Raw genomic sequence first — 27829 nt, 5'->3', positions numbered from 1 at the left:
CTCCCACTGGACACCAAACTTGGTGAGGGCAGGAATCTTCTCATTCATTCCTTGCATCCTTAGTACTTATCACAGTAGTGGAAATCAACAAAAATATGCTGAATTAATGGTCTTTGATAGCATCATCATTCTCCTTCTACATATCATGTAGTTATCTAGTGTTTCCCAAAACTAATGATGCTTATCACTTCCCTTGTTTAACTTGTCACCTAGGAAACTTCCATGCTTATTAGCTAAGTCTATCTTTCAAACCATGCCTCCCTGCCCCTCAACCAGCCAGACAAAATTAATTATTGATAGCAGCACTCTGATTTTCCCCCAAAGGCAAACCAAGAGCTAAGACTCAACCCACTGTCCTGCTATCATAAATAACACATGTAGGAGGGCACAAACACAGTGCTATGTCCAAAAGGCGTGATTAATACCTGCTCCCTCTGTAGACCTAGCATAGCGGGCTCACAAGTGAGGATGTAAATTCACTTTTTCAGAGCAAACGTTCCTCTTGGGGTACATCCACTCAACCTCGAGGACAGAGTAATGACCACAGCCCATAGGCAGTGGGAGATGAGTAATTTACCGCTGCTAGGCAATTAGTGGTGCTAGAAAAAAAAATTACTTTCATTTAAAATTCTCTTTAAGCCATATGTATCATGGCTCATGGGATAATTTATGTATCATTAGAAACTAAGAAACATACATCACCCTAATAAATTGTCTCCCCCATTCACCATAGCCAATAGCTCCGGATGTCTTTAAGAAGTCAAAGTTTTGTTGTCCTTGTTGTGTAAGGTGGTGTGGAAATACTTGTCTGTAACTCGTTTAGCTTCATATTCACTCCCTGGTTCTCTGGCAGAGACAGATGGCAAGAGAAACATTTGCCATCTTTTTCATGCACTGGTTTGCAGTAGCACTTGCTGTAAATGAGCCCATAGCAAAACAATCATGAGTTGTATTGTTTTTCCTAACAAGGCTGGAGGTCATATGGCAACTGGGCAAACATGCTTGAGTTCAGAATGTGAATCACTCTAAACCAAGTCTCAGTTAAGGGTAAAACATTAAATGGAAAGACAGAAAATGAGGCTTTTCACTGATGGAGGGTGGGGCATGGGACAAAGGAAAGCAGCTCAGCACCCAGCCTGCAGGCACAATGTGGGAACCTTGATCAATATCACCAAACACAGAAGTCTGATCTCCATCTTTGTAAGGCAAAAAGTGGCTCCACAGCCACTTATTTGTGAGGACAGAGGAAAATGGTGTACCCAAATGCCTGTTAAAAAGCAAATCCATGAAAAGACATGGCAGAAACTTAAATGTATATCACTAAGTAAAAGAAGCCACTCTGGAGAGGCTACATACTATAGGATTTCAACCTCATGACATTCTGGAAAAGGAAAAACTGTGGGGACAGTAAAAAGACCAGTGGTTGCCAAGAGTTCAGGTATGGGATGGTGGTGAGGGAGGAATGGCTAGGCAGAGGAGAGGATTTTTAGGGCAGTGAAGCTACTTGTATGACACGATAATGGTGGATACATGTTATACATTTGTCCAAATCCAGAGTGTGCAACACCAAGAATGACCACAATGTAAACTGTGGACTTTGGGTGGTAATGATGTGCCAGTGCAGCATTCATTGGTTGGATTGTAGCTAATATACCACTCTGGTGTGGGATGTTGATAATGGCAGAGGCTGTGCACATGTGTGGGCAGGAGGGATATGAGAACTCTCTGTACCTGCCTCTCAATTTTGCTGTAAATCAAAAATTGCTCTAAAAAAAGTCTGTTTTTTAAAAAAGCAATGCCAACTCAGATTCATGCTTTTCTTTTATTAAATTTATTAAATTTAAAAGTACATTCCTGGGTTCCTAGCCTTTTCTTTAAAAACCATGCTTTAATCACTGAGTTATATAATCCTATCATCAAGATTCACTGCGTAACTTGTAGGGCCCACTGAAAAATGAAAATGTGGGGTCCCTTGTTCAAGAAATATTAAGAATTTCAAAACTGATGGAGGACCATTAAGCCAAGCACAAGGTTCTTTGAGAATGCATGGATTACGCAGCCACAAAGCTGGCCCTGCATGTCAGCAGTATCCAGAGCCTGGAACATCTCAAGTGTAGGAAGGAAAAGCAGAGGTGCTCAGTCAGCACCTGCATCAAGACACAGGACCAGCAGTTTCTTGTTCCTGTGCCTATTGTCCTTCCTCAAGTGCCTGATACCAGAATGCTGTGTTTAGGGTTTAGCCTGTAAGGTCCTCGCAAGAGCTACTTCATGCATGCTTTACGAACTGTGTGAAATTCTAGATATTTGGTAGAGAAAGACTCAACCTCATTGCAATATAGTAGGCTACCCTTATGCACTTTCTGTGGTTTCAGTTACTAGAGATCAACCGTGGTCTGAAAATATTGCATGGAAAATTCCAGAAATAAATACTTGATAAGCTTTAAATTGCTTGCCATTCGGAGTGGTGTGATGAAATCTCCTGCTGTCCCATCCCATCCATCCTGGCACGTGCATCCTCCCTTTGCCCAGTGTGTCCATGCTGAGATGCTCCTCATCCATTAGTCATCAACATCGTCTGCTCCTGACATCTAACCATTGACATCACCATGGCTCAATGATCTGGGACCCCCTTCTGACGTATCATTGGAAGGTCAGTAGTGGCCTATCGTTACGTCACAATGCCTGTGTCACTCACCTCACTTCATCACATACACATTTTATCATTTCACATCATAAGAAGGGTGAATACAGTATAGTAAGATATTTTGTGAGACCACATCCTTATAACTTTTATTACAGTATAGTGTTATAATTGTTCTATTTTATTAATATAGTATATTGTTATTATAATTGTTCTATTTTATTATCATTGTTAATACAGTATATTGTTATTGTAATTGTTCTATTTTTTGTTATTGTTGTTAATCTCTTACTGTGCCTAATTTATAAATTACACTTTATCATAGGTATGTATGTATAGGAAAAAACATAATATATAAAGGTTGAGTATCCCTTATCCAAAATGCTTGGGAACAGAAGTGTTTCAGCTTTTGGATTTTTTCAGCTTTTGGAATATTAACATATACATAATGAGATATCTTGGGGGTGGGATCCAAGTCTAAACATGAAATTCATTTATGTTTCATATATACCTTATATACATAGCTTAAAGGTAATTTCATACAATATTTTAAATAATTTTGTGTATGAAACAAAGTTTTGACTGTGACCCATCACATGAGGTCAGCTGTGAAGCTTTCCACTTGTGGAGTCATGTCAGCAAAAGTTTCAGATTTTGGAGCATTTCAGCTTTTGGATTTTCGAATTAGGGTTGCTCAACCTGTACGGGATTCAGTACTGTTTAGGGTTTCAGGCCTGTACTGGGGGTCCTGAAACATATTCTCTGTGAACAAGGAGGGACTACATGGTTAAAATGTTCAAACTTCAAGTGAAGCAAAGCAAAAATAAAATTTGCCCAAGTTACAAGAAAATAAAGATGGAGCTGATTAGCAGTAAAATGAGGTCTATTCGTCTAATGTTACTGCAATATGTGGCTGTCACAAGTGAATTGTTCAGGTATCTGGAATCGTACCTGTAAGCATCACAGCTCTTGATATTGTCAGGAAACAACTCTGTGGCCAAGACCATGGTGGCAGTTTACTGAATATACCTTTCCAATGACTTTAGAAAGGCCCCTGAACATCAATACAGTGCTGGGCTATATATACATATGTGTGTGTGTGTGTATATATATATATATATATATATTTTTTTTTTTTTGAGATGGAGTCTTGCTTTGTCACCCAGGCTGGAGTGTAGTGGCACGATCTCGGCTCACTGCAAGCTCCGCCTCCTGGGTTCACACCATTCTCCTGCTTCAGCCTCCCAAGTAGCTGGGACTACAGGTGCCCACCACCACGCCCGTCTAATTTTTTTGTATTTTTAGTAGAGACGGGGTTTCACTGTGTTAGCCAGGATAGTCTCAATCTCCTGACCTTGTGATCCACCCGCCTCGGCCTCCCAAAGTGCTGGGATTACAGGCGTGAGCCACCACGCCCGGCCAGTGCTGGGCCATTTTTACATGAAGGTCCACAGGGACAAGAGGGCGACTGGCTACCCCTAGATCAAAAGGCTGGGCTATTGTGCTTTTCATAAACCCATGATTCCAAGCGTGGTCTTCCACTGGATCAGTGTACCCTTTTTACAATTGTTGGAGTGTAGGTCCTCAGCAGGAGTGGGGGACAGTGCCTCGAATCGCACGAAGAGCTTTTCCTAACTACCCTCTCTCACTCTTTTGCATTCACCACTTTGAATCAGCAATGGGTTGAGAAGGAAGTGGGCCTGAATTTTATACATTCTGACAAGTTTGGTTAAGGGGGTAGTCCTAGCAGAGGACTGAGGGTCTCACCCAGGGTGAAGGACTGAGGCTTTGTGACAGCTTGTGCACCTCCTGGACCTTTTCTCTTCCATCAGGACTGACAGCTGTGCCACAGCCATTTAGGCTGCTTCTCCTTGCTGCTCCTCTATGGCTAGGTGTGAGCTTCTTAGGGCTGAACTGATCATTGCCTCCAGGACAGGACTGGATGGGGGACTTTTGCATACTTAAAGTTCTAACTAGAACAAAGTCCACCAGAAGTGTGTGGTGAGCACATTATAAAATAAAAATCTTCCTGGCTGGCCCAGATGAACAGATTTGTACATTTGTAGACCATGTTAGTAAGACATGTTTTTTGAAGAGCTAATAGTCATTGAGCACTTAGGAGTCACACCCTATTCTATGCACTTTACGTTTGACTCATTCAATCCTCATAATACCCCCATTTTATGGATGAGGAAATCTATGCATGGCATGACCTGTCCAAGGAGACTCAGGTAGCAGTAGGAAGAGGACAGCTGAGGCAGACAGGCTGCAGAAGCAAAGTCGTGTCTGCATTATTCCATGGTCCCATGGAAACTATTGCAAACATGTTAGAGAATCAAAGGGAAATAACAGCTCAGGAATGGATTCAATACCAGGCTCTGCATAAATTATGTGACTTAAGTGCCAGTCTTGGTTGAGGTTTATCATCACTTAGAGGAAGAAAGTAACTTGTTCAGGGCCTTAAAGTTAAGTTAAGCTGGAATTTTAACTCAAGTCTGTCTAGATGGCTCTTATGCCCACACTCTCTCCTACCAGCCCAAGTGAAAAAGCTTTAAGATGTTGTATATGGTTTTGACTGTGTCACCACAAGCCAAGGAGTTAAATTCAAGGGTTGGAGATCCCAGAATGAAACCAGCAGGCAGAAAGAATGTGTCTCCTAACTTTCACAGGGAACCCTCTAAGTGGAGGCCTATGATAAGAGAGAAAATGATTTATCCCAGATGCATCTATTAGCAGAATTATGAGACAACATTGTTCAATAAAATCCAAATAGACAATACAGTTGATAAAGTGACAATTGTTTAACATTATTAAAAAGGGAGAAAACAATGTTTCTATAGATGTGAGCTAACCCTGAAAAACATTTTTCTTTCTAAAACTGTTTTGTCCAGCTGGAGGGAAAATAAATAAAAGAAAACATGAAAGCCAATAGAAGAATAATATGAGCATGAAAACCCATCATTAATCTTCTATTCAAATGGCAGTCACAGCTGTAGAACAAATGAAAGCTTTTTTTTTTTTTTTTTTTTGAGATGGAGTCTCACTTTGTCACCCAGACTAGAGTGCAGTGGCCGGATCTTGGCTCACTGCAACCTCCGCCTCCCGGATTCAAGCGATTCTCCTGCCTCAGCCTCCTGAGTATCTGGGACTACAGGCTCCTGCCACCACGCCCAGCTAGTTTTTGTATTTTTAGTAGATACAGGGTTTTACCATGTTAATAGCAATTCTTGGGCCGGGCGTGGTGGCTCACGCCTATAATCCCAACACTTTGGCAGGCCAAGGCGGGCGGACACGAGGTCAGGAGATCAAGGCCATCCTGGCCAATATGGTGAAACCCTATCTCTACTAAAAAAATACAAAAAATTAGCCAGGTGTGGCGGTGCATGTCTGTAGTCCCAGCTACTCAGGAGGCTGAGGCAGGGGAATCGCTTGAACCTGGGAGGCAAAGGATGCAGTGAGCCAAGATCATGACACTGCACTCTAGCCTGGCAACAAGGCAAGACTCTGTCTAAAAAAAAAAAAAAAAAAGAAAGAAAGAAAAAGAAAAAAAAATAGCAGTTCTTTTCAGAGACAAAACTAAGTATATGACAATATACTCAGAAGTTAACAAGTGGTCCAATTACGTATCTGATTCTTGGGTCAGGCAAATGACCCCAGAACTACCAGTTTAATGGTGTCTTAGTTTAAAAATCAAACATAACTCTTCACATATTTTGTAAAAAAGAAAGTTTAAAATAATTTTAGCAAAGTATTCTGTGTGTAGACATGAGTCATCTACTCTCTTATATACTTCAATGGTATTAACTGCATGATTTTCCCTGCCTATAGTTGGTGCAGGCATATGAAGACGAAGTCAGAGCAAGGAGGGGGAAGGTGACATGAGAAGGAAAACTGGGTAGGGGATTGTGGGGAGGGCGACTGACGCCAAGGAGAAAGAGGAAGAGCCCTGGAAGGAGGGTCCTGCTTAATTCAAATTCTCCTCTTCACCAATAACTTTAAGATAGTTGGCCACTGAGATAGCTCAGGTATGAAATAAGTCTATGCATGAAGTGATCTTCATCTCTCAAGCTATCATCATAAATATTTATTGAATAACTTCTATATCTTAGCCCCTATATGTCCTTCACTGCTTTTAAGAAATTGGGAAATCCCTTTTGGAGACCAAGTGGTTAAGAGAGATGTGATCTGAATGTTTCACTAGGTAGTTGTTTAGAGACAATGCATAAAATAGTAATTACTGAGTGCCATATGGAATGATAAAAATAAATTTATTTAGAGAAAATATATCATATTTCTTTGCTAGACAAAGGTAAATACCCAACCCAGCGGAGTTCAATTGTTAAAATGAGCGACCACTGCTACAGGTCACTTCCACATGTCATGTGTGTACAACTGACTATTAGCATAAGTGACGAGGCAGCCAAATGATTCCATTTCTTATTCATCCCACTGGCTATGCCAACAGTTGCTTCATATCATGCTGAAGAAAACCCACAGGAAAACAGGCCAAGAAATGTCCACTGCATGAGCATGAGGTCTTTTTGTTGATTTAAGGGTGATCTTTTTTTTTTTTTTTTTTTGAGACAGGATCTCACTCTGTCACCCAGGCTGGAGTGTAGTGGCACGATCACGGCTCATGGCAGCCTCCACCTCCAGAGCTCAGGTGATCCTCCCACTTCAGCTTCCCAAGTAGCTGGGACTACAGATGCCTGCCATCACGCCCGACTAATTTTTGTACTTTTTGTAGAGATGGGTTTTTGCCATGTTGCCCAGGCTGGTCTCAAGCTCCTGAGCTCAGTCTGCCTGCCTAGGCCTCCCAAAGTGCTGGGATTACAGGTGTGAGCCACTGTGCCAGGCCAAGGGTGATCTTTAAATAGCTTAATAGTTCGCCAGCTTGGAATCTCTAGATTGGTATTGCAACCAGCTTCATTTCTGTACAGACCATGAATTAACAAATGTCTTCAAACCCAAGAATCACCTTTAAAACAAATCCTTATTTGACAATAAACACACATATTTAATTATATGGCTTTAAAGACTATTATTTTGCACACTCTGAAATGATCTTTTTCAATTCTGAGATCATGTCATAAATTAACAGACTAATAGAGAATTTTATTATCGCTGTTATATTGCACTAATGCCCAGTAGTAGCCCATGGTCTATTCTTTATCATTCAAGTTTATAAAAAGTAAAGTTGGAACTTCAGTCATGGTCAGCTGGCTAACTGTGAGTCCTCTTTCCCACTCCACAATTAAATAAGAGAGTCATTTTGGAACTGCTTGTCCAAGTCATTTGGGGATCCTCTGCTCAGCCGCTGGATAAAGATGCCTGAACTTTAATCATCTTTAGCAGAAGAACTTTAGCTAATAGGTATCAAGTGATCATCACTTCTTTTCCTGTAACAGAAAGGGAAAGAAGAAAAGAGAAAAGATACAATACTTTAACATCTTTGAGGAGCAATAGGAATACTCTGTATTCTAGGCCCGTAGATTATAGACATGTTGAGTGAAACATAGAAGAGGAAGAAAAATTAAGACAGGCAAGGTATTCTGATTATTTACCAACATTCAGAATAAATAAGTAAATAAATAAAGAAGGGCAACGTACACTGTTTGAGGTTTGAGCAGATGCTTTTGGGAACACTGTGAGGAGTCACCTGTCTCTTAAGAACCTCCATGCCCCCAGGGAGGGGAACATCACACACCGGGAAATGTTGGGGGGTAGGGGGAAAGGGGAGGGAGAGCATTAGGACAAATACTTAATGCATGCAGAGCTGACAACCTAGATGATGGGTTGATAGGTGCAGCAAACCACCATGGCGCATGTATACCTATGTAACCTGCACGTTCAGCACATGTATCCCAGAATTTAAAGTAAAATTAAAAAAAAAGAAAAACATATATTACATTTATGTTTTACTCAATAATTATATTGGTTTGTTTCTGGGAAAAAAAAAAAAAAGAATCTCTGTGTCCCTTCACTAACAAGGTCTTATAAATTACTAGAACAGCCAATTTTCCTCCTTCACTGCAATAGAGGAAGGTAAAGGTTAACTCTGCATCTGTTCAACCAAGCATCTCTCTCCAAAGAACCACATCACTTTAGAACTGGAAGAGGTTTCAGAGGTCATCTGGTCCATCTAAGAGGTTTAGGAGAGGTCACAGGACACACTTGGTTAATGGCAGTGTCCAAAATGAAAACCCAGGTGTTCTGATGCTCAGGCTAGAGGCTCTGTCAAAAACTCAAAGGAGAATCAAATGTGTGCTGGTTGTTGGACTGCTTTGTTGAAGAGTGACCACAGCCATGCTCTGCAGGAAGCAGCACTGGGATAGCAGGTGTCATCTGTCATGGTCACCAGACAGGGGGCACAAAAACCAATCTTTGCAGAGCTGAATCTTTATGTTCATCTTTAGCCTCCATTCACAGCCTTCCTCAGCCTTTTAGTCCATTCTTCTGTCCCTAGCTTTTATTTTATTTTTTAAGAGTCGGGGTCTCACTACATTGCCCACGCTGATCTCACAATCCTGGGCTCAAGCAATCCTTCTGCCCTGGCCTCCCAAAGTGCTGGGATTACAGGCATGAGCCACCATAACTAGCCCCATTCCTAGCTTTTAAACACATCAAGCTATACTTAATTTTAGATGGAGTCAAAGCCATCACTTGTTCTCAAGGCCCCATTACAATCCATTTCCTTCCATCATGGCCTAGGCCCTTCATTCACTCTGCAGGGTCCATGCAAGCCCCCTGGGATCTAGGCTTTGGTCTGATGATTCCACTGAAATTGCTATAGCTGACTTCACTCGGGACCATCGTTTGGCCAAACATAGTTACAGCTACCTGTCTTTGTTTTTTGATATCCTCTTTTTCAAAACTTTCATCATCCTAGTTCTTCAGTTGATCTCCTTGGTGGGCTCTCTTGTTCCCTCGAATTCTTTCACTCTTCATGAGGGGCAGACCCTCCGTCTCACCATGCATCTTCTCAACAACCCTCAGCACACTTTAGGGCAAATGGTCTGCTGCTGTTGCTCCTTGCTGTCACCACTCAGACCCAATCTTACCCAAACGTCTTGGGGTCCACGCCTTAAATCTTTCACTCGTTCCATAGGGCTGCATGACAAAACATTTAACAACCTCCCAGGACTTTGTGTGGCACAAACCAAGGTCCAAACACCAAAGACCTATCGTTTACTTTTTAGAATTCATGACTACATTTTTCAATGAAGTTTATCCCCCTTATAGTAAAAAAGAGATTTTGAGAGACTTTCCTTATACAAGGTACCTCTTAGGAGGCAGCTGCCTATTAAGAAAATTAATTTCCTTTATCCCAGCTTTCACAGCAACAATTTAATGCTCTGAGAAAAAAAGGTGTGATTCTGAAAACAACTCTTCTCAGATCTCATTTTCTATTTACCAGACATTCTCTGGATCTGCTCAGTCATATCATTGTAAGTCCCAAGATGCTGTATGAATTGATTAACAGAAAAATGCATCCTGTGGTTTTAAATAGCAATTAGGTTCTCATAGCTTCCTTCAGGAATTTGGGTTACAGAGTCCTTCCAAAAAGAAAAAACATATGTAGGGTATACTTTTAGTTACAAACTGGCACCCCTGACTTCAGATGAAAGCAAACATAGGCACATTAAAAAAAAATTGTCTTCACCTGACCCCATTCTAGTCCACAAATCACTATTGTAATATGCTTTGTCCACTGAGGTCTAGACCATTTCTCTACATGTCCTGATGAACAACAGGCAAAGCACAGCTAGGCAAGGAAGAGCTACTGGTGTGCACTGATAAGCAAGCACTTGGACAGCCTCTTCGCAAGGAAGTTTCCTGCTCTCATCAAGAAAGATTGCTTGTACCACATACTGTGAAAAGGGAAAACACCTCTGACATTCCCAGAGTTTCACCTCTAAAAATAAGAGCTTTGACCTCTTACTTGGGCCACTTAAGAGTTCAGCATCTTGACTTTAAGGACATAATTTATGCCTTCTCTTAAGAGTCTTATAGTATTTCTAAGAGATTCCAATCACGTCGTGTAGCTTTCTACATAACCCTGTTTTAGGAGAAATAATTCATTTATAAAGCCAATTTCAGTGGGAGGAAAGAAAAGAAAGGTGAATTATTTCCCACGATAAGCTGGTCTCTGAATGTAATGGTAATCTTGGAGGGGCTCTTTCTTAAGACAACAGAACAGCTCATCTCAGGAGCATGGAGAATAAACATGATACTGACCTCCTCCGACAGCAGATGCAGGACAGGAAGGCTGAGGACTCTTTCTGATACTCTTCTTTGCTACTGCATTCCTTCAGGAATTCCTGCAAATCCGTTTCAGGAAACCCATTCTGTTGGAATTTCTTTAGAAAGTACACAATGTTGTTACCTTATTTATAAGGCATGAGAAATTGCTCTTTTGTCAACAAACCAAGCCCACCTTTGCTAAAATAAAACTCTCCCACATTGCTAGCTCAGATCCAAGAACTGATATTTACAATGATGAATCAATCTGTCAGTCCCAGAACACCAAGGCAGGGCCACTGTGGGAACAGAGAACAATCCAAAGAAAAACTTCAGAAAGAAAGCACAGAAGAGCCAGGGAGAGGTTTGTTAAAAAAAAAAAGGTAATGAAGGAAATAATCAAAAGTCAAATGTCTAGTCTGGGTACGATGGCTCATGCCTGTAATCCCAGCACTTTGGGAGGCCAAGAAGGGAGGATCGCTTGAGCCCAGGAGTTTGAGACTGGCCTGGGCAAGATAGTGAGACCCCATCTCTACAAAAAATACAAAAATTTTCTGGCCATGGTGGTGTGCACCTGTAGTCCCAGCTACTCTGGAGGCTGAGGCAGGAGGATCGACTGAGCCCTGGAGTTGGAGGCTATAATGAGGTAGGATTATACCACTGTCCTCCAGCCTGGGAAACAGAGCAAGACCCTCTCTCTTTAAAAAAAAAAAAAAAAAAAAAAAAGTCTAAACTTTTAATGCTAACAGCAAGACTAGATGAGACCTCCCACTCCACACACACATTGGCAATGTAGACTCTGCTTGGAAAGTAATCATTATTTCCTCTACTTTTATGGAAGTTGGTTGCTTAGTGGAACAGAAGAGAGATTTTTTTCCAAGCAGACACAAAGACTCCCTCCCCTCATGCTTAATGAGACAACCTACTTCAACACTGAGGCTTGGCCCCCACCACGCAGAGACACTGCCACATCAAAGACATGAATCTCTGTGGCAGGAGTGTGCACCTCTTCCTTCTCCATGCAAGCCCTGATGCGAGAGGCAACTACCATTCCCACCTGAACACTTACTTATCTCCCCACACACTCAAAAGGTAGTGGACTGGGTTTCTTCTGCATTATTCTGAGAAAGTGGTTAAGCAGAAAACAGTCCTGACAAAGGCACTGGCATGGCACCCCTGGTTTTTCAGTCACTGACCCTGAAGCAGGGTTTTCTAAGCATGACCATCTGCTGTGAATAAGGTACCAGCACCCAAGGAAGTGAAATTCCTTCAAGCCACAAATCAGTTAAATGGCCTAGTCTGAAATGATACAGAACCCATCAGGTAGCTTAAGAAAGCAGGAAGCTAAACATCACAAAAGCCTTAGTTTTCATAATTTAAAGGAAGCCTGCACCATGCCAGTAGCTGTATTATCCAGTGTGAGTTGTAGCAATATCTGAGAGTTGTCAGGGTGCCGGTCACCTCTCATCCCTGAAACTTATGACTCAATCCTAAGTTCCAGGCAGCCACACTGGCAGGTATACCTGTCAGGGCTAAGACCAGCAGCCTGACTACCTGACTTACCCCATTCAACCCATCGTTACCCCATTTCCCTTTTCTTTCCCACCACCCCTCCAAACCAATCCACCCTGCTGTGGGTAACAGGGACAATGCCCTAAAATTCATCTCCAGCGTCTAAAAAGTTTGTCCACAAAACCTCAAAATCTGAACTGTAATATTTTAAGTTTTTAAAATGTGGTATTTTCCTATAATCTATATAGAATTTGCAGTGATTTTTTTGGCAGCAAATTTTGATAATTACTTACCTTAATGGTGTCATAAGAATCTGTAATAAGTGCAATAAAAAGACTGAGAATCATATATATAAAAAGGCTGATGAAGGAATATAAATACAGACGACTGAACAGCCACACCAAGATGCTCTTCTGCTGGATTTGGGCAAAGGTTGCAAACATGTCATCACCGTTGACCAGAGAAAACAGACACTCAGCAACTGTGTTCAGATTTTCAAACTGTAGGGGGAAATAAAAATTAGTTTCTGAAATAGAGTATTCTAAAAAGCAGAGGATATCTAGTTAGCTTGTTTTGTTAACATTGTTTTTGTCATTGTAGTAGTGGTAACTTACTTATTTTAAGATGCTAGAACACCATAAGAAGTAGGAAAACATTATTCAAAAACCCCCTCTGGGCCAGGCACAGTGGCTCATCCCTACAATCCCAGCACTTTGGGAGGCCAAGGTTGGAGGATCACTTGAGCCCAGGAGTTTGAGACCAGCCTGGGAAAGATTACAAGACCCTATCTCTACAAAAAGTACAAAAATTATCTGGGCATGGTGATATGCCTGTAGTCCCAGCTATTCAGGAGGCTGGGGTGGGAGAATCTCTTGCATCCAGGAGGTTCAGGGTACAGTGAGCCAAGCTTCTGCCACTGCACTGCAGCCTGGGGGACACAGCGAGACCCTGTCTCTTTAAAACACACACACACACCACACACACCCCTCCATACTCTCAAAGTTAATCTCTTAACAATTCCCACAGTTTTTCCCTAGGTACTTTTTATATATCTAAAACCAGGATCTAACAAGTTTAGATCCTGGTTTTTCTCCTAATTAACATAAGCATCTTCTTATGTTTTCTACACTTAGAGAGCATTTGTAGGTTTTGTTTGTTTGTTTGAGACAGAGTCTTACTCTGCCACCCAGGCTGGAGTGCAGTGCAATCCCAGCTCACTGCAACCTCTGCCTCCAGTGTTCAAGCGATTCTCATGTGTCAGCCTCCCAAATAGATGGGATTACAGGTGCCTGCCACCAAGCCCGGCTAATTTTTGTATTTTTTTGTAGAGATGGGGTTTCACCATGTTGGCCAGGCTGGTCTCGAACTCCTGGCCTCAGGTGATCCGCCCACCTCAGCCTCCCAAAGTGCTTGGATTACAGGCATGAGCCACTGTGCTCAGCTGGCATTTGTTGTATAACAGACCATTCCTTGAAAATGCCAACAAAACAAAACTTTCCACCACCCTAACCAGAAAAATGAACTTTTTTTCTAAATTGCCCTATTTCTGTCAGTGATTCCAATCTCCTACCAAAGAAACATTTACTCTGAAATAATTAAGTCCTTAAAACTCTGTGTTGAATTGATTACTCTTCCCCGCTTTCAGTCTTCTAAGGCCTGTCTGTTCCTATCACATGTTTCTCCAATCCACCCTTACTACTCTACTGTGATGTCAACACAAATTTCTGAATTATTAAAGAAACTTCCAAGGAAGTCTCTTTTACTCCAATCTCTTTACCCTCCCCAGTCAAAGCTGCAGTAAAACCTGTACTTTAAGAAGAAGGCTTTCAGGTCATTTCTCCATTGTGAGATTATACAAAGTTTGGATGCAAAATAAAAATCTAAACCAAGAAGGTTGTGATAAGTACCTCCTTCATGCAGCCTCATCACATCTCCTCCTTGACAGTATTAATATGCTGTGCTTATCTTCTCCTCCAACACCAGGCCCATCCCTACATTTTTCCCTCATGGAATTTATTCTCCTCACCTGCTCTATTCTTCTTTCTCTTCTCTGTGTCCAATTAAGCCAATGTTCAAGGGTTATTTCAGAGTGTACTTCAAGACCAAGTGCCCTGGTAGCTCTAGTCCTTTCTCTGCACTCCGTATCGGTAAGAATCACAGAATGAACTATGGTCTTCTAATTGTTTTTATACACACTTCCCTGTACTCCGACTAGATACAAACACCGTGCCTTACACTACCAGCCACGTGGCTGGACCAGGCAAGGTAAAGTTGGTGGCCAAGGGAGAAGGTCTACAAACGCACCCCAAACAAGGATCCCACCCATGGCTTTGCTGCATCAGCAAAAACTCTGATGAACTAAAGTCCTTCTCCAAAAAGACCTAGAGGAAATATCCAAATGAACAGATCACTTAACAATATGTAGATTATTTAACAGTAAAACAGGCGATTGCCAGAGTAAATATTTTCCATACCCTACACAAGCCTTAAAACATTGAAGTTAAAGCTGAAAACATTGACATTAAAGTTGGTTTCTATGGATGTCAACTACAACTCTGACAGCACCATTAATAATTCATATTTCTTAGTTTCTTTTGGAATCCAGTCAACTCCTTTCTCTAGTTTCAAGAACCCCTAACTCCAAGCACAATTGTCTGTGCTTCAGGTTTCAACTGCAAATAGCTAGTTTGTCAGTACATGTCACATTCATTTTTTAATTTTCTGTTTAGTTACTTACCAGGCTACACACAATATCTGTCTCAACATTAACATTATTCATAACCATTTTACCTCCCCCTCCTCTTGTGAACATGAGAATTATTTTAACACACCAAAGAGTTAAAACAGAGACCCAGTCAATTTTAGGTGTTTGGTAACACCTTGCCACTTTGTACAAGAAGTGGCTGTGAACCAGAGTCTATTTCAGTGGCCAAATTCCATAGTAGAAGTGAGCTTAAAAATACTCAAGGTCCTAATGTGCTTCCAGTCTAGAAGGGCCACATTTGTAAGGCATTCCTTTGGATCTTGAGGGATCATAAGCCCCTGGAAAGCAGGTACTACTCTCTCTCTGCTTCTTGTTTGTTCAAAACAAACTTTTTGGGCACCTACCATGGTCTATGTGCTGTGTCCACACTGGGAATGTAAAGAGGAACAAACTATAGTTCCTTCCCTCCAAGAACTTGGTCTACAAGAACCTAGCAATGTTGGGTGCACAGTAGACATTTAATACGTATTAAATGGGTATTTCCATAAAGAGTCCCCATAGGTTCTCTGGGCCCACAGTGAGAACTCAACCATTCATTTCACAAATGATAAGTTTGTAGTTGGGCCAAAAACCTTTCATTTCAATGAAACCATAACCTGCAATGGCTTATGTCAGAGAACAACATAAATATTTGCTTTAAGAGCTGGTGCCAAGAATCTCATGCAAACTTTAGACAAAATGTTTTAGCTGAGAGGTACTTGGCTAAAACCAGAGGGCTTGGAAGGAGGAAAATGTAATGCAGAGTCTGCTGAACTTTGACCCATGGCATCAGTGAAGTACAACAACTTTTCAAGTCTTGGTCTTCTCATTTGTAAAATGGGGACAACGCAAGGCTATGATTTATTCCTCACAGGAAAAAAAGTCCTCTGGAAATGTAAAAGCCACATTAGAGTAATGTTTAATAATTCAAGATGAGGTCTGGAAGAACATCAACAGTCTCTCACCCTCTGTGCCCAGGCATTTTGAAAGGGCACTGTGCCAAAGTCCACTAGTGCTGGGAGTACACATCAGCAGGAAGCCTTTTGCATCTTGACTCCCTTTCCATTGAGCCCCTGAAATCAGATGCCTAACAGGAAGACAGGAAGCTGAAGTGTTATGGGACCCCAGCTATCAGTCAAACGGTTTTCCTAATGTCTCCCTTTTAGTTGTTTTGTTTTAAAGAAAGAATTAGCTTTCACAATCAAGGTTGCTGTGATTCTAAAAATCCTACAAAAATGCCCACTTGGAATGCCTAGCTTTTCAAGGCTTCGGGTAATCTGAAAGTCCTCTGATTCAGATACTGGCAGAACCTGAACATGCTGACAGCTTGGATTAATTTGGGGAAAGGATGCAAGGGGCAATAAAATATTCTAACTTCAGATTCAAAGAGGCAGCAATATGGTGAAGAAAAGCACAAAATTCCAAAACCAGACTGATGTTCTCTCCCCCAACTGAGTTGTACATTCAGTGAATTAACTCAGCTGTGTATTTCCCCAATATATCAGCCTGGTGAGAGATGCCATAAACAGACCTGCAGGCAACCCTACAGACATCCCTTATCCCTCCCCTCCTCCAGGGGTATAAAGGAAAGCTAACATTAAGTGAAAGACATAAGTCTAGAGCTGCAATGTCCATAGTGGTAGTCACCAGGAATGTGTGAATAGCCAGCATCCAATAGCTAGCTAGTCCAAATTGAGACGTGCTATGTGGATAAAATATCCACCAGATCAAAAAGACTAGTATGGAGGAATGTAAAATATTTCAATATTTTATACTGAATACATGCTGAAATAATATTTTGGGTATATTAGGCTTAAAATATATAATTAAAAATAATTTCATCTGTTTTTTTATTTCTTAATGTAGCTACTAGAAAATTTTACAGTATAGGCAAGGCTCTCAATTGTAGCCCAAACTGTATTTTTCTTGGACAGTGCTGGCTCAGAGCATCCCAGTTTCACCTGGATCCTTTGAAAGGACAAATTGAACATATGGAAATGCAGTCAGGCTCACAAAACAAATAACCTCATTTTCCATGAGGTGACCTTGACACCATTGAAAGAATGAAGCCGATTACATGGCTGTCCTCTCACAGTTGATCTCCAAGTACAAGACTGTTTCTTGTCAGGCTAAATGCTCTCTTGCAATGATCTGTTTTAGATAATACCAAGAAAAGCCCTACAGGGTATGGGTCAAAGCACAGGTACTGGAGTCAGGCCGACCTGGGTTTGAATCCCATCTCTGCCACTTTCTAGCTGGGTAATCTCAGGAATATTATTTAATATATTAAGGTGCCTATTCTCTGTAACAGGACAATCAGATTTCTTCACAGAGAAGGGGAGGGAAGGGTTAACACAGCAAGGGAGACGAAGAATCTTGGGCACCACGCCTAACAGACAGCACTTGAGAATGGTAGCCATCTAGTAAAATTCTAGCAATCTTATCTGAGCACCTTCCAGAATAATGATGAGGTAGGGGAGACGGGGATGGGGTGCAAAGGAGATGGGACCACTTGTCCACAGACCTTGGGGTCAGTGAATTAAAGCCGAATCCTCAGGAACGGTATTTATTCCACACAGTGCAACACTGCCCTCTAGTGACAAAGAGGTGGAAAAGCTTTCAGAGCATGAGGCAAGCAAGGAAGAAAAATACATTTTTCCAGGCTCTAAGACAGTAAGTTCTCCAAATCAGAGAGATCATATCAAAGAATAATTTTTTTCTCATGAGTCACCTTTAAAGCAGTGACATGGAGTATGAAGAGCAGTATTATCAAGATTTACTACCAACCCAGAGGTTGTCACTTTGTTAATTATATAATATCTCAAATAGGAAAAACAGTAATTCTCTCTAGACATATTAAATGTGACACCTAAAAAGCAGAAAGTCTGAGTGTGCCAGGTTACTCGACATTATTCTGGTAGGACAGCACGGAGGTTTAAGATTCATGTATAACAGTTTGTAAACCAGATTTGATCACAGATTTGGTTAATGCAACTAACAAGGTCAAAACTTAAGGCTGAACTGGTATACAAACTTGGAAGGAATACTTACCATTTTTAACCTCTTTTCTCCTTGCAGAGCACCTAAGTGAGGCTAACAGTACCCTGGGTTGTTGTGGGGAGTAAATAAGAAAGAACACCGAAATGCCCAGCAGAGTGTCTAACACACAAGCAGTAAGTGTTAGCTGCTGCTATTTTTGTTGTTTCTGTTGTTCCAACTGCCACAGGCCCAAATGGAGGAAAAGCCATAAGATAAAATAACTCCTTTTACTTTTTTGGCTTAAAACCAAGGCTTACCTAGTTTCATTTCCTGATGCATCTACCAATCAAATGTATCATTTTATAACAAGAACATCTTAGCACAACTTTGATGTCCCTGAGATTATAATGCTAACTGAAGTTTGGTAATAGTTTAGAATTCAGATACTGATCTTTAATAAGGCAGAAAGATGATGCTGTAATCAAAACCGTCTGCAGAGACAAGACGTGTCACCATTTCTATCATAAACCTACTATGGTCATTTTAGGCAGTCTCTGCCCATCTTCATTCTTCTCAATTAACTTGGATGAAAAACATAATACTTTAAAGTGGAAATTTTTTATAATAATTTTCCTCACTTAATTTTCATTTTTAATATAGTGATCTCATGTCCAAACATTTCCCATTTGATGATCACCGGGTAACCATGTGACCCCTTAAGCCAGTCCCAGACAACTATAATACATGCTTTCTAGTATTGTACAGTTCTTGTTTCAATATCCTGTAGTCACTTCTATATCCTGAAAAGGAAAAAAAGAAAAAGAAAACTGATACAAAGATATGTGATTACTGATGTCAAGGGTACATGCTAGAGAAGACCAGGAAGCAAGTAAGTGCTAGAAACCCACGTTCAAGGGTCCCACGTGCCCCATGTGCAGAAGGAAGAATGTGAGCTACACACCTTGTCATGGTATGGTCCTAAGACAATCCAGCCACAGAATGTGTAACCCAGATAAATCATACCAGCACAAGCACAAAACCGAAGAACTTTTGGCAGTGAGGCCTGCATTGTTAAAATCAGCACCTGAAAAAAAGAACAGAATGGGTGAAATGAAAAAGTAGCTATTAGAACCCAAAGAATAAATGAGTCTCAACTGCAGTGGCACTACCCAGTGCCGCATCCTTACATTATATGCCTGGAAATAACCCAGGTATCTGATGACTCCAACCCAAACCAAGAGCGTAGAGGTTCCAAGAAAAATGCTGCAGAGATCATAGTTTGTGAGATTCTAAGGAATGAAAAAAGAGAAAGAGAGAAATGAGTAAAATATTTGACTCCACTTAGCTTATTAACCTTACATTAAACCAATTAATAAAAAAAGAACTATCTGCCTCCCTATAGGTGATAGAGTTTTTTTTTTGAAGAAAAAAAAGAAGAAAAACAGATATAATTCCAAATATTTGTGTTTCTCATTTTCTTTTAGTATTTCAATTGGTTGAACGAAATTTTTTTCCAAATAATACTCTGAAATAGAAATTGTATTTAGGTTGAACTAAATTTTTTTCCAAATAATACTCTCAAATAGAAATTGCATTTATCACTGACCTAGGCATTCGAGGATATAAGTTAATGGTGTTTGTTAAGTACCAAACAATACAATTCAGCTGCTTTTGAAAGAAAACTCCAGCATGATTTCCTAACATAGCTGCAGCTCTGAGGAAATTCTAGGGCTAGTTGAAAAGACAAACACACAAACATGATTCTCATATAATACGCTAAATGCAGTGAAAGACACAATGCCTAGCTCATCACAGAGGGACACCACAGACACGACCCCAGAGCAAAGACAGGCCTGCAGGACAGGCTGGGAGGAAGCACCACAGGTAAGTGGACAAAAGCTGAACAAAGGCACAATGCTGACAAGACGTCCTAGAGGGGCAGGGTCAGAGCAGGGGCAGGAGCAAGAGGCAGAGCTGGATGATGATGACCCCAGGGGCCATGCTGCTGAGGGAGGCCGCTTCATCCCAAAGTAGGCCCCAAGAGGTAGAAAGGATGGTAACAGCTGGATAGACACTTCCAGAAAAGTCCCTCTGACAGCTGTGTGAATGGATCTCAGGGGTATGAAGTAGAAGATGGGAAAGCTGGTGAGGAGGCTGCTGTCACAGTTGGCCAGAAAGGAAGAAGCCTGAAGAAAGCCAGAGGGAGCCGGGATGGGAGAGAATTAGGCATGTCAGGGTTAGGAGGTGTGGCTGGAGGGACCTCTGACCAACAGCAGAGAATGGACGGGAGAATAGTGCGGTGAAGGAGGAGTTGAGGCTTAGTTAGGAGATCAAATCAACTAAGTTATACAAAGGGTCAGGCTTTAGCGGGCAGTCTGACATTCCTGCCCTCACCCCATCCGTCGGAGCACCCAATGACCACAGATCCTCCCCACAAGCTCTTGACATGCAGGTTCAGGGAAGGGACTGGTTGATGGATAAGCTGCTCCTTTGGCAACTTAAAAAGAAAAATGAGGCCCAAATAACCAATCTTTTCAAGCTTAGTCACTATTCTGGAGCTGTTGCCAAGTTTCGTTCCATGGAACATCGGCTTCCTTTCCCTTCACGAGGAACCAAGCCAGGGGAGGCCTCACTTGTGCTGGTGTGAGAAAAGGGAAGACACGAGAATCAAAGTGGTCTCCAAAGGATGGTACGTCTTAAGATGCCTGTGGCCATCCAGGAGAAGATGAAGAACAGAGACTTTAAATGGGCTTCCCTCACCTTTGCTTTGATTTCCATTTTTAATATGGAGCCAATGATTGTCATTAGGTCGCTGATAATCACCAGGACATACCAGCCGTTGATGAACTCCCACTGGTCGGTGTCACACACAGGCCGCTTGTACTTCTCCAGGAAGAAATTTAGAAATCTCTATGGCAAACATTTAAAGAAGCGTTTCTTACAAACCACACTGCCCTCTGGAAGGAGAAGGCAAGTGCAAAACAGTGCTCTCACCTGTAAAAGGACATGGCATTGCCTTTCCAACTTGCCAGATCCACCTCGAAAGTGGAGGTTACGGCACACACTTTCCCCTATAATCTGAGTAAGCATTCAATTGTCTGTGAAGTTACCTCAAATATGAAATACGTACGCGGTAACTCCAGCAGGTTCTTGTCATAGCTAACACACAGTACATTCCAAATACTTTTCATATTACCAACACATCCATTCCGATGACAACCCAATGAAGCAGGTACGAGCAGGTCTATCACCCAGAGAAGGGAACTGAGGCACCGAGAGGCTAAGCCAGGATCCGTGTCCAGGCAGGCCGGCTCCAGAGTGTGTGCTCCAAATATGAGCCCCCTCACCTTGGCAGGGAAAGGACCTTAACTTTGCATTCAGAATATCAAGGGGATTGGGGAGCATGTAAGAGAGGTGGATATTTACAAAGGACATTGACAAAGGTCAGGATTAGGCAAAATCAAATGCAGACTACGTCCCTGCTCCACAAATGGTACTCTGTGGACTTCCAATTTCCCCTGACCCCAGTGTGCATTTGCACACACGCCACAGCCAGAATAAGATATGTGGGGAGCAGAAGTATATATTCATAAGAGCCCTGAGGGTAAAAAGGCAAAATGAAACTCAGGGGAGAATTTTAAAACTATTTTAAAAACAGAATAAAGTATTTTATGCTTCATTATAATCCATTTACCATGCCTCCCTGTCAAAATGAACTCTGATTTGAAGACAAAAGATGAAACCCACACATGCTATTACTCTGTTCTTCAGATCACTCCTGAATTGAAGAGGGATTTGTTATTCTGGAAGCATTCAAAAGCCTGAGAGTTCACCACTGTGCATCTGTACATATCAGCTCAGTTTTAAGCAGGATAATTATCTGATCCCACCTGACATACTCTGAGCATTTACTCACTTCCTACACCTCGGGCTGATGAATGCCTCATAGGGGGCAACTACTCAAAGGAATCTGATTTAGTCAAAGGTCTCCAAAAAAGGCAGGTGCACAATATCGGTGGTCCACTGCTTGGGCAAACTGAGGGCGCAGGCCAAGAGGGCAGGAAGAGAATGCGAACACACTCTTACCTTCCGTAACCTTAGAGCAAGAACAATGGATCTTGTACACAGAATAAGAGATGCCAAGCAAATCACAATGACAAATGCATCAAACACCAGGACATACTGAGCATTTTTCTGAGCTGAGGAATAAAACAGAATTCAAATGTTAAACACACCTTACCGGAGAATAATTTCCAAACAAAATGGCAGTGTGAAAAGAAGTTCAAACAATAAATGTTTTGTCTATTGTTAAAACAAAATGGTAAATATCAGAAACAAATCACACCGCATTCATTCAGAAGTACATATATAAGGCAAAACATTCCCTGATATAAAGCTATACATTTAAAAACATGTGAGCTGGGCCAGGCACGGTGGCTCACGCCTGTAATCCCAGCACTTTGGGAGGCTGAGGCGGGCGGATCACGAGGTCAGGAGATCAAGACCATCCTGGCTAACACGGCGAAACCCCGTCTGTACTAAAAATACAAAAAAATTAGCCAGGCGTGGTGGCGGGCGCCTGTAGTCCCAGCTACTTGGGAGGCTGAGGCAGAAGAATGGCGTGAAGCCGGGAGGCAGAGTTTGCAGTGAGCCGAGATCGTGCCACTGCGCTCCAGCCTGTGCAACAGAGTGAGATTCTGTCTCAAAACAAAAAACAAAAACAAAAGCAAAAACTATGTGAGCTGCTAATAAATTCACTCAAATTTATATATAAATATTTACTGTAGAATAGAATTCAACAGAAAGTGATCCATTTGGGCTCCATTCAAAAAAAGGCAAAACTGCTGACCTACTCTGAGTTCTTTCACTTTTATGTGAACTTTTATGCAGAGACATCAAGTTCACCATTAATAAGAGAACAAACAAATTAAAACACCACCACTCAGAATCCCCACTTCTGCTTCTCAACCTCACTGTGCACTTTCCCAGGACATAGTGCCAATCTTATAAGCCTTCTCTGTACGTAGAGAAAATTACTTCTTGGAACAGAAGCAAGGAGGGGAGTGGTAATCAGATTTTTGGTTTGGAGCACACAGCAGCAAGAAGAATGTATGGGAAGGAGATGAATCTAACCTTAGTTTCTCTCAGACTTCACGGTAGTGTCTCCGATCCCAGCTCGGCTCTCTTCTGCCTGACCCCCACCTTCTTCACCCTACAGCCACACTGGTCTTCCTTCTTTCCTGCTCTCACCTCAGGGACTTTGCGCATGCTGATCCGTCTGCCTGGAACAGCACTTCTCCCACACGCATGGCTCAGCTTATTTATTTTCAGCCTCAAGTTCCAAATGAAAAATCTCCCATCTCAGAAAAGAATTCCTTAAATTCTCATCTCTATTAGCCCTCTCCTATATACTTTCATGGTTCTTGGTTACTACACACACCCAGAGCTCCTTTACTTTCCTCTGCACAACAGACGCTGACCTTTCATTACATCTGCAAAGGCAGCACAGCATGGAGCACAGAGACAGTGTAGAATGGGAAAGAACATGGTCTCTGGAGCCCGACAGCCTGGCTCTGAATCTCAGCTCTGTACTCAGAAGCTGTAGAGCCTTGAGGAAGTTGCTTAACCCCTGTGCCTCAGTTTCCTCCTCTGAAAAGTGGGTAGAATTAAAAAATACCTACATCATAGGGCTATTGTGAAAATTACGCAAGTTCATATACAAAGAGCCCATGAAACAGCCCCAGGAAAATAACAATAGCAAACACTTACAGTGGTTACTATTTTATCATTCAGTGTCCATCTTCCCCATCAAGTGACAGGCTCTCTGAAGCAGGGCCCATAGGTAGTTGCTACGGTTTGAGTTACTTGTCTCCTCCAAAACTCATTTGAAATTTAATCCCCAATGTGACAGTATTGAGAGGGAGGGCCTTTAAAAGGTGATTGGGTCATGAGGTCTCTGCCCTCATAAATGGATTAATCCACTCATAGATTTATGGGTTATCAAGGGAATGGCTCTAGTGGCTTTTTAAGAAGAGGAAGAGAGACTTGAGCTAGTATGCTCACCCCCCTTACCATGTGATGCCCTGCACTGCCTTGGGACTCCACAGAGACTCCCAACCAGCAAGAAGGTCCTCACCAGAAGTGGTGCTCTGACTTTGGACTTCTCAGTTTCCAGAACTGAAAGAATGCATTTCTTTTCTTTATAAATTAGCTAGTTTCAGGCATTCTGTTACAAGTAACAGAAAATGGACTAAGACAGTAGTGTTGAATACAGCACCTGTGCTTAGTATAATGCTTCAGTATACTTTCAAATTAATGAAGAGAATCAAGCAGAACATAAGACCACTGAATAATCTAAGTTAGAACTTATGTTGGTCTGAGCTAAGTTGCGGCAGAGTGAAAGAGGGCACAGAATCGTAAGAGATGGAGAGAGTCATGGCCTGGTCTCTAACTGGACTTGGGGAATAAGGAAGAAGGACAACCAAGAATGATTCCTGGTTCCCTGTCTTGGGCAAACTGAGTTTACTCTGGATATTCATGACAAGAGAAGACTATTCAGTGGCAGTTAAAGCCATGGGAGTGACGGCCCCTCAGAGAGACCACTGGGAAGGACAGCGTCGGGGATGGGGAGCAATGTTTGAGAATTAGAAAAGGAGATGAGCTCAGGAATGGGATGGAGCAGAAAGGCCAGAGGAGAAGCAAACAGAACCAGGGACAGGCGACCCTCAGAGAACAGACTGCGGTCAGAGTCTTCCACAGCAACACCTCTGCAGAGACAGCATTGAAGAGAAATGCCAGAGTGTCTATGGACTTAGTAATGCAAAGATGTGGGTGACACTGGCGTGAGTGTCTGAGGGCAAAGCAGCTCCTACAATGGGTGGCGAGCAGAGACAGCCAGCTGGTAAATGCAACTCTCTGAGCAAATGATTTCATCTTACTAAGCTTCAGATGTCCCACCTACAAAATGGGGAGGGCAAGCGTACTGGTTCCTGAGGCTGCCATGAGAATCAGGTGGAAGAGTCTGTGTGAAGTGCTTGTTAGAGTAGTGTCCAGTGCCTAGCACTTACATTTACCCTTAGCCATTTACACTCAAGAAAGTTATCTTGAGGTATCATCTAATGGGTAGGTAAGAAAACAACTTAGCTCTATCATAATGCAAGATTTTTTTTCCCCTTGGATCCATGGAATGGGGCAGAGGAAACAGAGGCAGCTCTTGGGAAGATAAGACTGAAAATCTTATGAAATGCAAGGACAGCATCTAGTACCTTCCTTTCTGACATACAACTAGAACACAAATCTCTAAGACAGTTTGCATTGGACCTTGTTTACAGATGGGAAAACAAGCAGGCTTAGAAACAGAAACCAGTCCTCCTAACAGAATCCAGTATAGGATTCTGTTTTTCTTTGAATGACTGAGAAGACTAGTTCTATGGTATGCTAAAAATATGTATTTTATGAACATCTTGGCCAGGCGCGGTGGCTCACACCTGTAATCCCAGCACTTTGGGAGGCCGAGGCGGGCAGATCATGAGGTCAGGAGTTCAAGACCAGCCTGGCCAATATGATGAAACTCTGTCTCTACTAAAAATACAAAAAATAGTCGGGCATGGTGGTGTGTGCTTGTAGTCCCAGCTACTTGAGAGGCTAAGGCAGAAGAATTGCTTGAACCCAGGAGGTGGAGGTTGCAGTGAGCCGAGATCGTGCCACTGCACTCCATCCTGGGAGACAGAGCGAGACTCTGTCTCAAAAAGAAAGAAAGAAAGAAAAAGAAAACATCTATATCACCCATCACTGGGGAATCCCGCCAAGAAGGAGTCCCCCTAATTCCTCCCCAAGCCCCTCATCTCCAAATTCCTATATCTATGAAACCAAGTTAAATGAAGACATGGCACATTTAGAGAGGGGACTTCGGAGTCACAAAAGGCAGCATGAGGTTTGTATGTGAAAATGGACATTCACCTGCATTTGCTTCAATATGAGTAATGACAAAGGAGAGAGGAGCCTGGGGGTAAGCGTGTGGGCGTGAATGAGCCTCTGAACTGTTAGAAATAGTGTAAGTGTCCCACCAGATGTCGCCCTTATCCTTGTCCACTTCCCCCAAAGCCAAGGCAATCTCAATCCACCAGACAGCATCATATAGGGGAAAAAGTCCATTTCCTAAGATGGTTTCCAAACATAAGTTTTTTAAGGCTTTCACATCACATCATCTTATTTTAAATTCACATTCGCCTAGTGATAGAACCTGGTTTCTTAAGACACAGCTCTAGGAGAATATGTAAATCTTAAAGAGCTTTTACCCAGTGGTCTAGGAGGCTTGTGTTTCTCCTCATTGGCCACAGGAGGGGGCTAGAGATACTCTCTTCTGAGCAGAAGCAAGGAAAACCCCTAACGTTGCAAGGAGGGCAGCAGGCGGAAGGAAAAACTCACTGTTCTGGAAATGCATTTGACTGACTAGCTTGGAAATTTCCATCATTTTGATCTTTATAATGATATTCCAAATCACATATTTGACAAAGGTTAGTTTCTTTTCACAGAAAATTGGCAACCTATACTTGGACTTAGATCTCTGCGTATCTGTAAGAGTGGTGTATGCTGGGGAATAGTAACCACTTTTTAACAGAAACTGAAACTATAATCGGAGGCTTAAGTCAGTGAAATTATTGAAACCAAAACTTCAATCGTCAGGACATATTATACATCTGAAAAGCAGCAGGCCACAAATCAAATATACTTTAAAACAAATATAAAACAGGAGCCACAGGTATTTTACATTTTATTTCATTCTGATAACCTGGTCAAAAGGAAAGTCATTTAAAAAAAATTTGCAAAATAAAAAACACTGAGCATCCATCACTAACATCATCCCAATTCTTTACTGAGCAAACAGAACAGGTTCCATAGGTAGCCCATGATATTTTATTTTAATTTAATTTTTTAATTTATTTTACTTATTTTTGAGACAAAGTCTCACTCTGTTGCCCAGGCTGGAGTGCAGTGGCATGATCTCGGTTCACTGCAGCCTCTGCCTCTCAGGTTCAAGCAATTCTCCTGCCTCAGCCTCCCAAGTAGCTGGGATTACAGGTGCATGTGCCACCATGCCCGGCTAATTTTTGTGTTTTTAGTAGAGACGTGGTTTTGTCACGTTGACCAGGCTGATCTTGAACTCCTGACATCAAGTGATCCACCCGCGTAGGCCTCCCAAAGTGCTGGGATTACAGGTGTGAGCCACCGTGCTCAGCAGTAGCCCATTTTAAACATGTGGATTAAGAGATGTTTTTTGAGCAATGACTGAGTAAATGACTCAGCATTTGCAGCAGTTGCTGTCTGGGCTCTGAAGGCCCTGATCCTTCCCCACTGTCCAAGGCTCAGGTCAAAGCATACCTTCTCCAAGAATCATTTCTTTTCCTACTCTGCCCCACTCAAACTTATTACCTTTGCTTTTTTTCTCCTCATACTTTTTGTATGTATACCCTTATTTCTCTCCATAACACATCACAGATTTTATAAGCATGTCAGTCTCTCTCACTAAGGCATTTTCTTCCTTATCCCATAATGCCTAGCAATTAATATGTGCCAACTCTTGTGTTCAGTGCTTTGCTTTATATACTAATTCATTTAATATTCAATATCCTGGAAGGTAAGTTTAGGCTGAGTATGCCCTATCCAGAATGATTTGGGACCAAAAGTATTTCAGATTTCTTTTGATTTTGGAA

At 41.9% G+C, this 27829-nt stretch overlaps 1 protein-coding gene across 2 annotated transcripts in view; it reads right to left on the bottom strand.

Annotated features, from left to right (window-relative positions):
• Positions 1-5414: 5414 nt before the first annotated feature.
• The window catches only part of MCOLN2 (mucolipin TRP cation channel 2), an 80489-nt gene continuing 58074 nt past the window's right edge, over positions 5415-27829 (bottom strand). The window contains exons 8-14 of one of the 2 annotated variants that reach the window (XM_003805288.7): positions 22203-22315; positions 20877-21026; positions 19304-19405; positions 19078-19200; positions 12688-12894; positions 10880-11001; positions 5415-8040 (exon numbers count right to left, since the gene is read on the bottom strand). In XM_003805288.7, the coding sequence (XP_003805336.1) occupies positions 8004-8040; positions 10880-11001; positions 12688-12894; positions 19078-19200; positions 19304-19405; positions 20877-21026; positions 22203-22315 (854 nt within the window). In that variant the 3' untranslated portion in view covers positions 5415-8003. The remainder of the gene's footprint in view (positions 8041-10879; positions 11002-12687; positions 12895-19077; positions 19201-19303; positions 19406-20876; positions 21027-22202; positions 22316-27829) is intronic. The other variant, XM_055116662.2, reaches the window with a different exon arrangement.

Source organism: Pan paniscus, chromosome 1 (assembly GCF_029289425.2).
Source record: "Pan paniscus chromosome 1, NHGRI_mPanPan1-v2.0_pri, whole genome shotgun sequence".
NCBI classification, from domain to species: Eukaryota; Metazoa; Chordata; class Mammalia; order Primates; family Hominidae; genus Pan; species Pan paniscus.
The sequence above is the reverse complement of the archived record's forward strand: the minus strand, read 5'-3'. Positions and strand labels throughout refer to the sequence as shown.